The sequence below is a fragment of the Lynx rufus genome, unplaced genomic scaffold, assembly GCF_022079265.1.
Source record: "Lynx rufus isolate CCGP_SWC_20201006 ecotype Redwood Valley unplaced genomic scaffold, mLynRuf1.p SCAF_10, whole genome shotgun sequence".
In the NCBI taxonomy this organism is placed as follows: Eukaryota; Metazoa; Chordata; class Mammalia; order Carnivora; family Felidae; genus Lynx; species Lynx rufus.
Genome location: NW_025814824.1, coordinates 86304621 through 86320452, shown reverse-complemented (window position 1 = coordinate 86320452; position 15832 = coordinate 86304621). Strand labels below are relative to the sequence as shown.

The following is a 15832-nucleotide window of genomic DNA, read 5'->3' as shown; positions in this document are numbered from 1 at the left end:
AGATATTCTAAACATGCCGTCTACATACTACTGTGCTTCTCAAAGGTTAAATATTATATTTTGTTAAACCATGGGCATTTGGTTTGTTTCTTTTATTTATGTCAGCTACTTCACCTGGAAAGAAGAGCTTCTGGGATAATCCTCATCTTACCAGCCACCTGATAAAGCTTAAGACGTGCCACCTCACTGTACTGTCTTCTAGCGAAGAGAGAACGGCACAATCACTTGGTGCTATCTTCCCATGCAGATGGTTTAAGCAAATCAAAGAAAGCATCACTGTAGGATGATACCTTGTAACATTTATAAAGACTTTTCAAATATTGTGATCATCCAAAGATATTTGAACATCCAAATAATGTCCAAATACCAAAATCCTTCAACCATCGACTTTACCAGTGGCTGTAGACTTCTGAATTTCATAGGCCCATAATACTTCACCCCCAGACGTTTTGGGGGTTCAGTGCAGGACTGCTAACCTTTCAATTCTGCCAAGTAAGGACCTTTTTTAGAACCCACGTTTGAGGGTAGGGAAAAGTCTGTGTGCAGTAGGGAGAGAGCTGAACCCTCATCTACCACAGGAAGCCAACAGATAACATCCACCATCGATGAATCCGAAGATAACAGTGTAGGTTTCCATCTAGAAATATCAAAAGAATAACCAGAAGAAAGAGTAGACCCTGAGGGAGAAGAGAGTGGGGCAGGGTGCTGCTGCTTGTTCATTAGAAGCTCCTTAGCTCATCTGGCTTTTTCTCCCCTTAACTTTCGCTTCGGTAGAGAAAAAAATAGCTTTAAAAATTCAATGAAGAAAATAACTTTGGGGTGCCCGGATGGCTCAATTAGTTAAGCATCTCACTTTGGCTCAGGTCATGATCTTGTGTGAGTTCAAGCCCTGCATCGGGCTCTGTGCTGACAGCTCAGAGCCTGGAGCCTGCTTCGGATTCTGCCTCCCTCTCCCTCTGCCCCTCCCTCTCTTGTGCTATGTCTCTGTCTCTCAAAAATAAATAAACATTAAAAAAAATTTTTAAAAATAGCTTTGCAAGCTCAAAACAGGGGCAATGCCTGGTCTTAGATCACTGAATGACAAAAAGTCACACTAAAAGCTATGTATTCTCATTTATAGGACTATGTTTCTGATGACAGATTACCTGGATTTGGAAAAAGTTTTTAAAAATGAAGGACTCACAAGGTGTGATTATACCTCCCCAAATTATTACATTAGGTATGCATATGTATATATTTCACTTACATTTAATCAATAAGAAAGCCCACAATATATTATTACCATAATTTCACAATTTGAAAATATTTTAACACCAAATAATAGGAACAACATAATCTTAGAATAAAGGACAAACCTTTGAATGAAATTCATTTAGCTTAACGAAATCTCAACGCTTTTAGTTTTTCCTCCTGTAATTGTGATTTGGTAATAATTTTGACAAAGACCAGCAACAGTCTGTGAACCACACATCTCCAAGGAAAAAAACTAGGAAATGCATTGAAACAGATGTATTATTAAAACAGGTGTGGGGGTGCCTGGGTGGCGCAGTCGGTTAAGCGTCCGACTTCAGCCAGGTCACGATCTCGCGGTCCGTGAGTTCGAGCCCCGCGTCAGGCTCTGGGCTGATGGCTCAGAGCCTGGAGCCTGTTTCCGATTCTGTGTCTCCCTCTCTCTCTGCCCCTCCCCCGTTCATGCTCTGTCTCTCTCTGTCCCAAAAATAAACGTTGAAAAAAAAAAATTAAAAAAAAAAAAAAACAGGTGTGTTCCATCCAACATTTTTTTTTTTTTTACAGGAAAAACAAGTTAACTTCCTTGTTTGAAACAATAGCTCGTAAGAGAATGCTTTTCAATCAATGCTGTTTCAAAGATTAAAACCATGATCCCTCTTGGAGTGCCTCGGTGGCTCAGTCAGTTAAGTGTCTGACTTTAGCTCAGGTCATGATCTCGCAGTTCATGGGTTCGAGCCCTGCATCGGGCTCTGTCCAGCTCAGAGCCTGGAGCCTGCTTCAGATTCTGTGTCTCCCTCTCTCTCTGCCCCTGCCCTGCTTACACTCTGTCTCTCTCTCTCTCCTTCAAAACTAAATAAACATTAGGGGCGCCCGGGTGGCTCAGTCGGTTGGGCGTCCGACTTCCGCTCAGGTCATGATCTCGCAGCTCATGAGTTTGAGTCCCACGTTGGGCTCTGTGCTGACAGCTCGGGCCTGGAGCCTGCTTCAGATTCTGTGTCTCCCTCTCTCTGCTCCTCCCCCACTCTTTTTCTCTGTCTCAAAAATAAACATTAAATAAATAAATAAATAAATAAATAAACAAACATTAAAAAAATTTTTTTTAAAGCCTATTTGTTGTGAAACTGTAACACACATTCCAAAGAGTGAATAAAACATAAACATACAAATAATTACAGGCACCTCCGTGGGTCACCACTCTGTGGGTGAGGTACCTGGGTGCCTCAGTGGGTTAAGTAACGGACTCTTGATTTTGGCTAAGGTCATGATCTCGTGGTTAGTGGCTTCGAGCCCCGAATCGGGCTCCACGCTGACAGTGCTGAAACTGTTTGGAATTCTCTTTCTCCCTCTCTCTCTGCCCCTCCCGTGCACTCTGTCTCTCTCTCTCAACATAAATAAGCCAACTTAAAACAAAAAAAAGTAAAGGCCTGCATAAGCGTCACCTCAGTTAGGAAACAGAACTGGCCAGCACTCACAGAAATGCACTTGCTACGTGCTCACTCCCCTCCTTCCAAAGGGAAGCACCATCCTGACTTGAATGTGACCATGTCTCTTCATGGTTTTACCATGTACACTGCATTTCGAAACAGCATAGCTTAGTTCTGCCTAGTTTTGAACTTTATATAAATTGAAGCACACTGTAAATATTGTTTCTTCCGCTCAACATTACTCACTAGATCTATGCATGTGCTTGTGAGCAGTCAGAGTTCATTCATTCTCGTTGCTATACAGTATTCTGCTATGTGACTATACCATAACTTATTTAACCATCCTACTCTTCACGGGTGTTTTAGTTGTTTCCAATCTGGGGCTATGTTAACAATGCTCTGTGAACATCCGTGCACGTGCATTCTGGGCACACAAGCCTGAGGATGTCGAGGACACACGTCTAACCATCTGGCTTATAGAGCACACACACTTCAATTCTACTAGACACTGTCTGTGTTTTTCAAAGTAACTGCATCAGTGGACACCCCGTCATATAGGAGTTCCTATTTTTCTACATCTTATCTGTCACTTGGCATTATCAGAATTTTAATATTCCAATCTGATGAGTGTATAGCAAGATCTCATTCTGGTTTTAACCAACTAATGTGGGCGGGCAATTTCTCATGTATTTATTGGCCATTTGGATTTCTTCTGTTAGGTGACTGTTTGGGTCTTTTGTGCGTTGTTTCCATTGGTGGCCTGCCTTTTCCCCCCTTGATTTAACCTTCCTTTCGGCATCCTTTACCGGATATTTAATGATCATCTAGTACTGCATCTGCTGCTAGGAATTTAGTGATGAACAAGAAAGCCTTGGGTCTCTCTCAAGAATTTGCAGTCTTACTACGCCTGTTGTTGGAAGAATCTGAAGTCAAGTGAGATAATAACAAACAGGGAGGAGGAAAGCTTGCCGCAAGGAGAAGGCCTGACCGTCACTCAAGGACAGAGAGAGCTGCACTCACTTGTTATCCCCTCGGTCATGATGTCTGTCATCTTACAGCAGGAGGACAACATCCTCATGCTCAGCTGATCGACCACCAGCACCTGGAAGCAGAAAGAACAGCTTACAGCCTACATGGGACCTGCTACGATTCTCTCATCAGCTTATGATGTCAGACTTCAAAAAGCGCCCCAGAAATACAGAATATTAAGTTATATATATTTCTGATGGGCCAGAAGTTTGCTGAGATACATGCTAGCTTTTATCTCCCACACCACACCCAGACCTAACCTTCTAGGAGTTAGAGTTTGTTCTTGGTAACTTGACTTAACTGTATCAACTTAAAAAAATTAAGGTTTTTCCATGATAAAGAAAATGACTACTCATAGAAAAGCAAGAAAGCAGGCAAGAAAGACTGACTCATCTACAGCACCCACACTCAGAGAAACCTGTATTGGAGATTATTTTTTTACAAGAAGGAACACCCGTGCTACATAAATGGCATGGAAGGTGAGGCCTTTGTTGTCAATATCATTAGGATGTACCGGCAGGGGTGCTGTCTGGGAGCATACTCTACCTCAGTCCACACTGGGAGAACGAGAAGATACCAGGCTTGGTCTAAAAGCTTCATCCCTGCAATTCGTCAGCTAACTTCCCATCTCCATTCAGCCCACAGTTGAAAGAAGAAGCTGGGATCTAAAATAAGGCTACTTCTCTTCCTCTTTAATGATACAAACTGAGGTAACAGGAGCCAGACACAATGTGGAGCGGAAAGCTCTAAGAACCAATTAGTTTTCACTTTGAGTCAACTTTCTCAAGATCAAAGTTCACCAGTCCGTAAATCTATTCCTGATGGGAAGGGTAAGAGAGAAAGAGGACATGTATAAAGAGTTCCTGCCAGATGGCCTCCACCCTGGGTGATAAGGATGAGATGTGCTGGCTAAAACAGAATCTCACAGGGCTGAAGAGGAGACCAAAATCCTTCTGTACTAAGCAGCTCTGTCGTTCCTGGACCAAGTGAACTTGAAAATGTGTGGGCTCCTGACTGTGGGACAACTTAGGGGCAAGAATGATTGGCATAAATCCTCCAAAGACACACAGGGAAATTCAAGTAAAACTGCATGTTCCCCTGGCCAGCATAATGCCCAATCTCAGACAACCAAGGGACTTTCAGAACGGAGCACAGCACCCTTTCCCACTTGAATCACCCACTCCGGTAACTGAGGATGTAATCAATCTGACTGGCTTAAGCATTTGCCTCCAGCGTTTCTCTCACTGTTCTATGAATAAACAAGCTTCCTTTTTTGGTCTTATGTAGTTACAGATAAATGGGGATGGACCAGTTGCCTGGGCTCCATGGAGATGCTTCAGGGCCACCAGAGGGGCTTCCTTCTTTCTCACCCATAGCAAGTAGAATAATTTCACCTTCTTCTGCTTTATAGAAGGGGTGCTGGGTTAAGATTTTGTTTGAATAAAAGAACTCCTCTGGTAAGTGTCCCACCAGGTGATCTTTAAGAGAAGCTTATGGCCAGATTTCTTAACCAGGACTACATAATAATGAGGCACAGTGGATCACCTTTTTCTGTACTCTCTGGACACAGCAAAGTCTTTGATTTCCTACTTATATACCTTTCCTCCAACTCCACTTTCTTAAACCTTCACCATTCTTCTATTTTCACATGAATGTCAAGGCCATTAATTGTGCTTCTTCTACTTACCTTCCACTCCCCCTTCTTCTTTACCTTCTTTATCACATCATGCATGATCTCTAAAAAAGGAGAGAGGAAAAAAACAAAGTAAGGAAGGAAGCAGGGAAGGAGGGAGGAAAACTTAAAGTAATGTCAAGGACTTTCAACAACTGCCTATTATGCTAGACTAGGTCATTTCTCCCCAGCAGGCTTTGTTTTCTTTGTCATGCAATTCAACCAATCTGTTTACTGAGCCATAATCAAATTACCACAAACTGTTCCTGTTCCTTTATTCTTAATTTTTTTTTTTCTTAAGTAAGCTCAAGGCCCAACATGGGGCTGGAATTCACGACTCTGAGATCAAGAGTCACATGCTCTACTGACTGAGCCAGTCAGGCACCTGTCTTCCTGTTCCTTTAATTTGGCAGTTCTCAAACTTTTTGGTTTCAGGACTTTACACTCTTAAAAATTTAGGACTCCAAAGAGTGTTTGTTACGTAAATATCAATAGATGTTTACCATATTAGAAATTAAACTGAGGGGCACCTGGGTGGCTTAGTTGGTTAAGCATCTGACTCTTAGTTATGGCTCAAGTCATGACCTTGAGTTTCATGGGTTCAAGCCTGACACTGGACTCTGCGCTGACAATGCGGAGCCTGCTTGGGATTCTCTGTCTCTCCACCCCTCTCCCGCTTGTACTAAGAAATAAACTTAAAAAAAAAAAAAAAGAAATTAAGCTGAGAATTTTTTTAACTATCCACTAATTCATTTAAAATAACAAGAGGGGTGGGGTGCCTGGGTGGCTCGTAATCATCCAACTTGGGGATTCAAGTCATGATCTCATGGCTCATGAGTTCGAGCCCCGCACTGGACTCTGTGCTGACAGCTCAGAGCCCGGAGCCTGCTTCGAATTCTGTGTCTCCTTCTCTCTCTGCCCCTCCCCTGCTCATGCTCTGTCTCTCTTTCAAAAGTAAATAAACATTAAAAAATAAAATAAAATAAAATATGGGGCGCCTGGGTGGCTCAGTTGGTTAAGCGTCCGACTTCAGCTCATGTTGTTATCTCACAGTTTGTGAATTTGAGCCCTGCGTCGGGCTCTGTGCTAACAGCTCGGAGCCTGGAGCCTGCTTTGGATTCTGTGTCTCCTTCTCTCTCTGCCCCTCCCCGACTTGTGCTCTGTCTCTGTCTCTCAAAAATAAATAAATGTAAAAAAAAATAAAAGTAATAAAATAAAATAACAAAAGGGGTGCCTGGCTGGCTCAGTCAGTAGAGCATGCTGACTCCTGATCTCCAGGTTAAAGCCCCATGTTGGGTATAGAGCTTACTTTAAACAAACAAACAAAACCATTATATGTTAACAGAGATAGCATTTTAATTAAACGTAACTAGACTGTCTAAAATAAAACAATTTTTAGTGAGAATATTGGTGGGGTTTTTTTGTTTTTTTTTTTTTTTTTTTTTTTACATTTTCACAATTCTCTTTAATGTCTGGCTTCCTAAAAAAACAACTGGGTTCTCCTACCTGCTTCTGCAATCTGTTATGGAGCATACAGCATATGGAAAACTACTGTATACTTGTGAGAGAGTAAGAGGGAAGGCAAATAACATCTTAGTCTTATTATGAAGACAGCTTTGCTCAAGGACTCCCCACCGGATCTCAGGTTTGAGAACCACTGCCTTAAATGAAGTAGTTAAGAGGCTATGACAATCCCTCGGGCCACATGAGCCTCCCCTCAAGCTCCAAAAACAGATGTGAAAGGCAGTTGTGATGACTTTCTAACCCTGAGTACATCCGTGGGATGCCCCCAACCAAAATCACCATTTTGATAAGCCACAGTTCCTATAAACGCCACACCACACACAGGTCTACCCAGCCATGGAGTCTTCACAGCAAATACCACTTTCGCCATTCTTTCTAAATCCAGGTGATACACAGGCCTGGAAGGACTCAAAGGTGAGCAGTTGTCACCAACAAGCATGTTTCAAACATTTAGGTCATTCTCTAGAGCACAATGGTTCTGAATTCTGCTTTTTATGATCTTCAATAGTCTGATTTATCATAAAAGTTTCCTAAAATCTTTAAAAACTTTTTACTTGATTATAAAAAGCCACACACAAAAATGAACTATTGGGACCTCATTAAAACAAAAAGCTTCTGGGGCGCCTGGGTGGCGCAGTCGGTTAAGCGTCCGACTTCAGCCAGGTCACGATCTCGCGGTCCGTGAGTTCGAGCCCCGCGTCAGGCTCTGGGCTGATGGCTCAGAGCCTGGAGCCTGCTTCCGATTCTGTGTCTCCCTCTCTCTCTGCCCCTCCCCCATTCATGCTGTGTCTCTCTCTGTCCCCAAAATAAATAAACATTAAAAAAAAAAAATTGAAAAAAAAAAAAAACAAAACAAAAAGCTTCTGCACAGCAAAAGAAACAATCAGCAAAACTAAAAGGCAACTGAAGGAATGGGAGAAGATATTTGCAAATGACATACCAGATAAAGGGTTAGTATCCAAAATCTATAAAGAACTTATCAGACTCAACACCCAAAAAACAAATAACCCAGTGAAGAAATGGGCAAAAGACATGAACTGACACTTCTCCAAAGAAGACATCCAGGTGGCCAACTGACACATGAAAAAATACTCAACATCACTCATCATCAGGGAAATACAAATCAAAACCACAATGAGATACCACCTCACACCTGTCAGAATGGCAAACATTAACAACTCAGGCAACAACAATGTTGGTGAGGATGCGGAGAAAGAGGATCTCTTCTGCACTGCTGGTGGGAATGCAAACCGGTGCAGCCACTCTGGAAAACAGTATGAAGGCTCCTCAAAAAATTAAAAATAGAACTACCCTACGACCTAGCAATTGCACTACTAAGTATTTATCCAAGGGATACAGGGATGCTGTTTCGAAGGGGCACTTGCACCCCAATGTTTATAGCAGCACTATCAACAATAGCCAAAGTATGGAAAGAGCCTGAACGTCCACTGACGGATGAATGGATAAACAAGATGTGGTATATGGGGCGCCTGGGTGGCTCAGTCAGTTGAGCATCTGACTTCGGCTCACGTCATGATCTCGTGGTTCACGAGATCGAGCCCCGCGTCGGGCTCTGTGCTGATAGCTCGGAGCCTGGAGCCTGCTTTGGATTCTGTGTCTTCCTCTCTCTCTGCCCCTTCCCTGCTCATGCTCTGTCTCTCTCAAAAATAAATAAACATTAAAAAAAAAAAGAATATGTGGTATATATATATATATATATATATATATATATACACACATACATATATGTATTCAAAGGACTATTAGCAATCAAAAAGAATGAAATCTTGCCATTTGCAACTACTACACGGATGGAACTAGAGGGTATTACACTAAGCGAAATTAGTCAGAGAAAGACAAATATCCTATGATTTCACTCATATGAGGACTTTAAGAGACAAAACAGATGAACATAAGGGAAGGGAAGCAAAAAATAAAAACAGGGAGGGGGACAAAACATAAGAGACTCTTAAATATAGAGAACAAACAGAGGGTTGCTGGAGAGGTTATGGGAGGCGGGATGGGCTAAATGGGTAAGGGGCATTAAGGAATCTACTCCTGAAATCATTGTTGCACTATATGCTAACTAACTTGGATGCAAATTAAAAAATAAATTTAAAAAAGAAAAATTAAAAAAAGAAAAAAAAGCCACACACAGCAGTAAGCATGGAAAACACAAAAAAGTATAAAGAAGAAAATATCATGTATTACTTGTGCACATAAAAAAAAAACAAAAAGAAAAATCACCTGTAATCTTGCCAACTTGAAGTACATAATTAGCATTTTAGTTTATTTCCTGCTAGCTTTTTCTATGCACCTCAACATAGTTAAGATCATGCTGTATAATTTTGTATTATGCTTTTTTCATGAATAAGCTCATTGCCCCATACTAATAGAAATGTTTCCTGATTTTAAATGCCTGCATAATAGTCCCTAGTTTAGTCAACAATTTCCCCAATGGCCATTTAGATTATTTCCCATATTTCAGTGTGGTGAAAAATCGGTAACAAATACATCCAATAATAAGGCAGTGGTTAAGTCAATTAGGTTATGTTAATATAATGGAATACAATGTACTCATTAGAAATAATGATATAGTAACATATCCATTCATTGATCCAGTCTTAACATTCGATAACACTAGCTGAGTAACCACTGTTTGCCCTGCAGTGGACCAGGCACCAGGAAGGATACACAGAAGATACGGTGCAGCTCCCATGGCACTTACACCCTGGTGGAGGAAGCAGACGTTGAATAGAGGGCAATCTCAGCTTCTCATAAGTTCTCTCTGAGTTAAATAAACAAAGACTATGAGAGAAAAAAACAGGTGTGGACAGCTACCTTTACCAGGGGGCCAGGCAAGGCCTCTCTGAGGAAGTGAACCTCACAAGGAAGATGCCAGCCATTCAAAAGCTGGGAAGAAAGAGCAGGCACAAAGGCTTGGGCTGGAAAAAGGAAAAAGAACTTGACATCTTCTTGGAAGTGGAGACGGTATAAGCTGAGGTTGGAGGCCAGATCATATAGGGCCTTGACAGGGAATATGATTTTATCCGAAGCACACTGGAAAGCCACTGAAGGCAGAAATATGCTCTGAAATGCTGTAGAGGGGAGACTGGAAGGGATGAGAATGAAAGCAGGGCGCAGAGCTAGGAGGCCTCTGCAATCAGCTAACCATGATTGGTGGCAGGGGTCATAGCAAGAAGCAGATGGATTTGATACACATTTTGGAAGTAAAATCAACAGGGCTAGCTGCTGAATTGGTTGTGGGGGGTGTGAGGAAGGGGAAGAGAGACATAACTCCTGGGTTTTGGGCTCAAGCAAAGAAACTGATGTGAGACATTTGGAGATATTGAGAGAAAAGATTTAAAGGGAGAACTGATTTGTAGGAGAATATCGAGAGTACTTTTTTTTTTATGTTTATTTTTGAGAGAGACACAGAAACAGAGCAAGAGCACGGGAGGGGCAGCGGCAGAGACGGAGCACAAGCGAAAAAGGGGCAGAGAGAGAGAGACACACACAGAATCCCAAGGAGGCTCCAGGCTCTGAGCTGTCAGCACAGAACCCAATGTGGGGCTCAAACTCACAAGTGGTGAGATCATAACCTGAGCCGAAGTCGGATGCTCAACCGACTGAGCCACCCAGGTGAACCAAGAGTCCTTTTTTGATTAAAGATTGAGGGGCACCTGGGTGGCTCAGTCGGTTGAGCATCTGACTTCAGCTCAGGTCATGATCTCCTGGTTCGTGAATTCGAGCCCCATATCGGGCTCACTGCTGTCAGTGCAGAACCTGCTTCGGATCCTCTGGCCCCCTCTCTCAGCCCCTCCCCTGCTTGCGCTCTCTCAAAATTAAATAAACATTTAAAAAAAGTTATTTAAAAAAAAAGACTGAGAAGGCTAAGAGATATCTGAAGGTTGATATGAGCAGGTAGCTGGAGGTGGCTCTGGAGCTTGGAAGAGTGACTTCAGCTGGAGGTAAAAATCTGGACTTCAATCCTTCTTGCTTGGTTACTCCCATTCCGAAATTCTCAGGAGATATATTTGTCCTGGGTATTGTTAACGGCTGATTCTAATGCTGCCCTACATTTTTCTAATCCAATACCAAAAAGGAAACAAGGATTAGAGCCCATTTTAGCATTAAGAATCAAGTAGCTTGGGCTACTTCCTCACAAATAATCCCTGGCAATCACATTTCATCTCTCTTGTAAGTTCTCTTTGTATGGAAAGAAACAACAAAACCTTCTGAGGCTGGTCCAACCAGCAGGTCTTGTTTCTACACACCAAACCGTGCATCAATAGCAACATGTCCACCCCATCACCCACCCAGTTTATATAGATGGGACAGAAGACACTAGGGCAGCTTCAACTTCTCTATAATCATGAAGACCACAGCCCTGGTGGACTCTGCTTCCCGCATGGACAAGGGGTTAAGCAAATAGGTTCCTTCTCAACCACATGCTCTAGGTCCTGCGTGACTCCCAAACTCAAGGAAAATAGCAAGTATCTAAGATTATCTGGGATATCTTCATCACATGCACCCAACATACCAACTGGAGTTGGTTCCAAAGCACTGGCTCTAGGGATAGCTGCAAGCCCTTTCCCCACTTGTGAAGCCCTGCCCTTATAGCCCTGGCACCCATTACTGCCTTTCACAGTGACATGTGTCAGGACACTTAAGGCCATGGAACACCAAAATATCGGAAACAGCACGACTAATATTAGCTGGGCTGGAAGTTTGGGGGAGAAATGTGAGCATTACCAAAGACCTTAAAACTATGGGGGATTCAAATATCCTAATGCTCTGCCCCGAACAGGTGCACCGTAAGTCCCGTGCCACCAGATCAGAAGAAGTGCCACCATATTCTACAGAGAGATTTAAGGGAGTCTGAACTCAGGCCACAGCTGCCCTCCTCTTTACCAACCCAAAGTACAGGGAGCTTCCAGAATCATTCTGGCTGAATAGTAGCAGTTCTTCTAAAAGACACCCTCTTGAATATAGAGGTTAGTTACTCAAGCAAAGGTCACCTCCACCTCTCACAATTAAAAAACAAAAAGTGCCACGCGAAGTTCTAAAGTTAGAGCAGGGAAACTTCAGGTTCAGGCATTTGCTGACTGTGTGAACTTGGGCAAGCTTAACATGTTTCAGGCTTCAGTTTTCTCACCCGCAAAATTAGAAGTATAATACTCTAATGACCCGTTATAAAGATCAGTGAGATACAATGGTTAGTAAGTGCCTGGCATTCCATAAAAGGCACCTATTATGGTGTCACTATAAAGTATGTTGTTCATACAGACAAGGAATTATTTCCTTATGAAAATTATGACATGTCGCTTCCACTAATAAAGATCGTTAACATAATGTAAAAACCTATTAGGAAGAAGTACAGGGGCGCCTGGGTTGCTCAGTCAGTTAAGCATCTGGCTCAGGTCACGATCTCACAGTTTGTGAGATCAAGCCCCACATCAGGCTCTGCACTGACAGTGTGGAGCCTGCTTGGGATTCTCTCTCTCCCTCTCCCTCTCTGCTCCTCCTCCACTGGCCTCTTCTCTCTCTCCTCTGTCTCTCTCAAATTAAATAAATAAACATTAAAAAAAAAGTACATATTCAAAATACAGTTTTAGAATAATCACGAAAATACTAGATAGCAAACTCTACAGGTACTTCACCCAAAACTTTACAACTACTCTGACCCCTGACAAACATGTGATGTTTTAGAATAATGGCAAGAACATGCCAATGTATACAATGTAAATCTTTTTTTTTTTTTTTACCTTTATTTATTTTTGAGAGACAGAGAGACAGGACACAAGTGGGGGAGGGGCAGAGAGAGAAGGAGACACAGGATCTGAAGCAGGCTCCAGGCTTTGAGCTGTTAGCACAGAGCCCGATGCAGGACTTGAACTCACAAACTGTGAGATCATGACCTGAGCCGAAGTTGGACGCCTAGCCGACTGAGTTACCCAGACGCCCCTACAATATAGATCTTAAGTGTATATACAAAATTGAACAGAAGACTCCTTCTACCCCTTCTGAGGAGACAGAGAGTCCTCAGGGTTTTTTTTTTTCTTTCTTTTTTTTAAATGTTTATTTATTTTTGAGAGAGAGAGAGAGGCAGAGGGAGAGGGAGACACAGAATCCAAAGCAGGTTCCAGGCTCGGAGCTGTCAGCACAGAGCCCGACGCGGGGCTTGAACTCATGAACCGTGAGATCATGACCTGAAGTCAAAAGCATAAGTGACTGAGCCACCCAGGTGCCCTGAGACCTCTGTGTATCTACAAACAGAGGCATTAAAACCGAAAACACAAGTAGGGGCCCACAGGTATTTAATGTCACAACGCAGACACACACAACTATATTTTTAAATTGCCGTTACTTAACGTTGTTCTGCAAATTCATTTAGACAAGAAAACAAAACGAGGTATCACATTGGTAAGAAGGACACAGAATATCTGCCTGCAGCAATCCTGGGAATCACAGTCAAACGTTTAGTAGGGTGGCAGGTACAAAGTAAATACCTAAGAGCCAACAGGACTTTTACGTGGCCGCACAGTAGCCCGACCCCAGGGAGACGGCCCCACCCTTCACCACTGTCTGTTGGGCTGGGACCCCACCCGGGGCCGATTCCACGTGCCGCTGGCAATTCTGCTCTGAGGCGACAAGTCGATTCCTCTTTGCTGCCAGCATTTCAGATACCTGAAGATGGCAACCACCTCCCTTTGTCTCGCTCTGAGTCGAAGGGTCTCCTGGCTAAACAGCCACACCTCCCAGAGTGGAATGAGTTTAAGGTGAAACGACACATAAGACAATGGTTCAAATACTTGAAAACAAGTCTTCCAAGTACTGTCAAAATCTCCCCTTAGAAATACTCATTTATACATAAACTGTTGGCAATCTAATGACAAATTACAATGTATCTACAAATTTTTGCCCTTATGTTGTTCTTTTTTTATTATTATTATTTACTTCTGAGAGACAGAGACAGAGCGTGAGTGGGGGAGGGGCAGAGAGAGGGAGACACAGAATCTGAAGCAGGCTCCAGGCTCTGAACTGTCAGCACTGAGCCCGACGTGGGGCTTGAACTCACAAATGGTGAGATCATGACCTGAGCTGAAGTTAGACGCTTAACCGACTGAGCCACGCCCGCCTTTGTGTTGTTCTTAATAATACAGAAGTAGCACATTTTTGTTGAAAATTTCAAATAGAAGTATAAATACAAAGTGAAATTTTTCTCCTTACCCCCACTCTTGAGGGGAGACACCCACTAACAAGTTTAGCAGGCACCCTCACAGATCCTTTTTTCTAGGCACATTCAAGTGTGTATGGGAATGTATGCACATACATTCATGGCTCCTCAGCTGAGGCCTGAGTAACTTTCCATGATTCTACTTCTTTGGGGTTTAAGAACTCATATATTGGAAAGAACCTTACAGATCATTTAAGACCAGGGTGTAGGTCCCTCTTTTTGGGACCGAGATACTCCCTGCAAAACACAGCCATCTGGAGTAGACAAGGCCACTAAATGGTCACTCCAGAGTGAGCAGAAATGGGTCTCTCTCTGGACCCCAACGAAATGATCTTCCCACTACACATATAGTCTCTTGAGCTCTAGCCTGGACTGGGCTCTGAAACTGAAGCCAGGTGTGCTTTTCTCTGTTTCATTTCAATGATCACCTTGACATACTAGAGCAATCATTCAGATGGGTTTTGGAGCCAGATCCTCCACTTACTGTGGACCTTGGGCAAGTTATCAAATCTGTGTCAGTTTCCCCATCTTTTTTTTTTTTTAATTTTTTTAATGTTTATTTTTATTTTTGAGGGAGACAGAGACAGAATGTGAGTGGGTTAGGGGCAGAGAGAGAGGGAGACACAGAATCCAAAGCAGGCTTCAGGCTCTGAGCTGTCAGCACAGAGACCGACGTGGGGCTCGAACTCACGAGCTGTGAGATCGTGACCTGAGCTGAAGTCGGACAACCGACTGAGCCACCCAGGCGTCCCAAGTTTCCCCATCTTTAAAATGGGAATGACCACACATGCTCCAGAGAGTTATTGCAGGGATTAAACAAATTCATGTGTGTAAAGCACTCAGTTCAATACTTAAAACTTTTGGTTTTTACCATCACCATCATCATCTACTTCAGATGGTATTTGACCTTCCTAAGAAGGAAGAACCCAGTTATTTCCAATCGGTTTCTTATTGCTCCTCCACGGGGTTTGTGATGTCTCCTGTTTTCCAGTTTGTTTCCCTGCATACATATTCTTTCATCCACTCAACAATGATGACTTACTGAACACCTGCTATGAGTCAGACATCTTTCCAGACGCTGGAAAGACCACGGTGAACAAGTAAACAAGATTCCTGCTCTTAAGGCGCTTACACCTGGAGGTGTAGGGGCAGAGAGAGCAATGACACAAGGAAGTAAACAAGACAATTACAGACAGTGGTATGTGCTCAAAGGAAATTAAAAAGGCTAATCAACAAGAGTGTGATGGGGATTTGGGAGAACGTCCTCTGAAGAGGTGACCAGGGAGACCAACACTACGAAGTTCTGGGGGGAAGAGTTTTCCAGGCATAGGAAGAGCAGACGCAAAATCCTCAAGTCAGGATTAAGAGTGGGACAGTCCAGGAATAAAGAGAAAGCAATTATGGGGAGACCCAACAAGCTCAGTGAGGGACAGAATGGCTCAGGAGGCACTTGAAGAGGTCGCCCCAGAGTCTCACTTGGTCTTTAAAGCAGTAACTCCTCACCAAGGACTCCACAAGTCACGCATAGTATGCTGCTCCTGGAACACTAAGCCTCATTCATTCACCTTCAAACATGACAATTTCCTCCCATCCCTGCACCCTCAACTCCCACCCGTCTCTGGGATCTGGCATAAAATAACGATCTGGCAAGTGCCTATAGAATGAATGAACCCCCGAGTGGCATGACTGAGCAGTGCCTGCTGGGAGTGAAAG

At 43.0% G+C, this 15832-nt stretch overlaps 1 protein-coding gene across 1 annotated transcript in view; it reads right to left on the bottom strand.

The window, feature by feature from the left end:
* STXBP1 (syntaxin binding protein 1) overlaps positions 1-15832 on the bottom strand; it is a 74311-nt gene that overhangs the window by 32731 nt on the left and 25748 nt on the right. The window contains exons 2-3 of the mRNA XM_047069904.1: positions 5371-5420; positions 3675-3756 (exon numbers count right to left, since the gene is read on the bottom strand). Coding sequence (XP_046925860.1) covers positions 3675-3756; positions 5371-5420 — 132 coding nt within the window. The remainder of the gene's footprint in view (positions 1-3674; positions 3757-5370; positions 5421-15832) is intronic.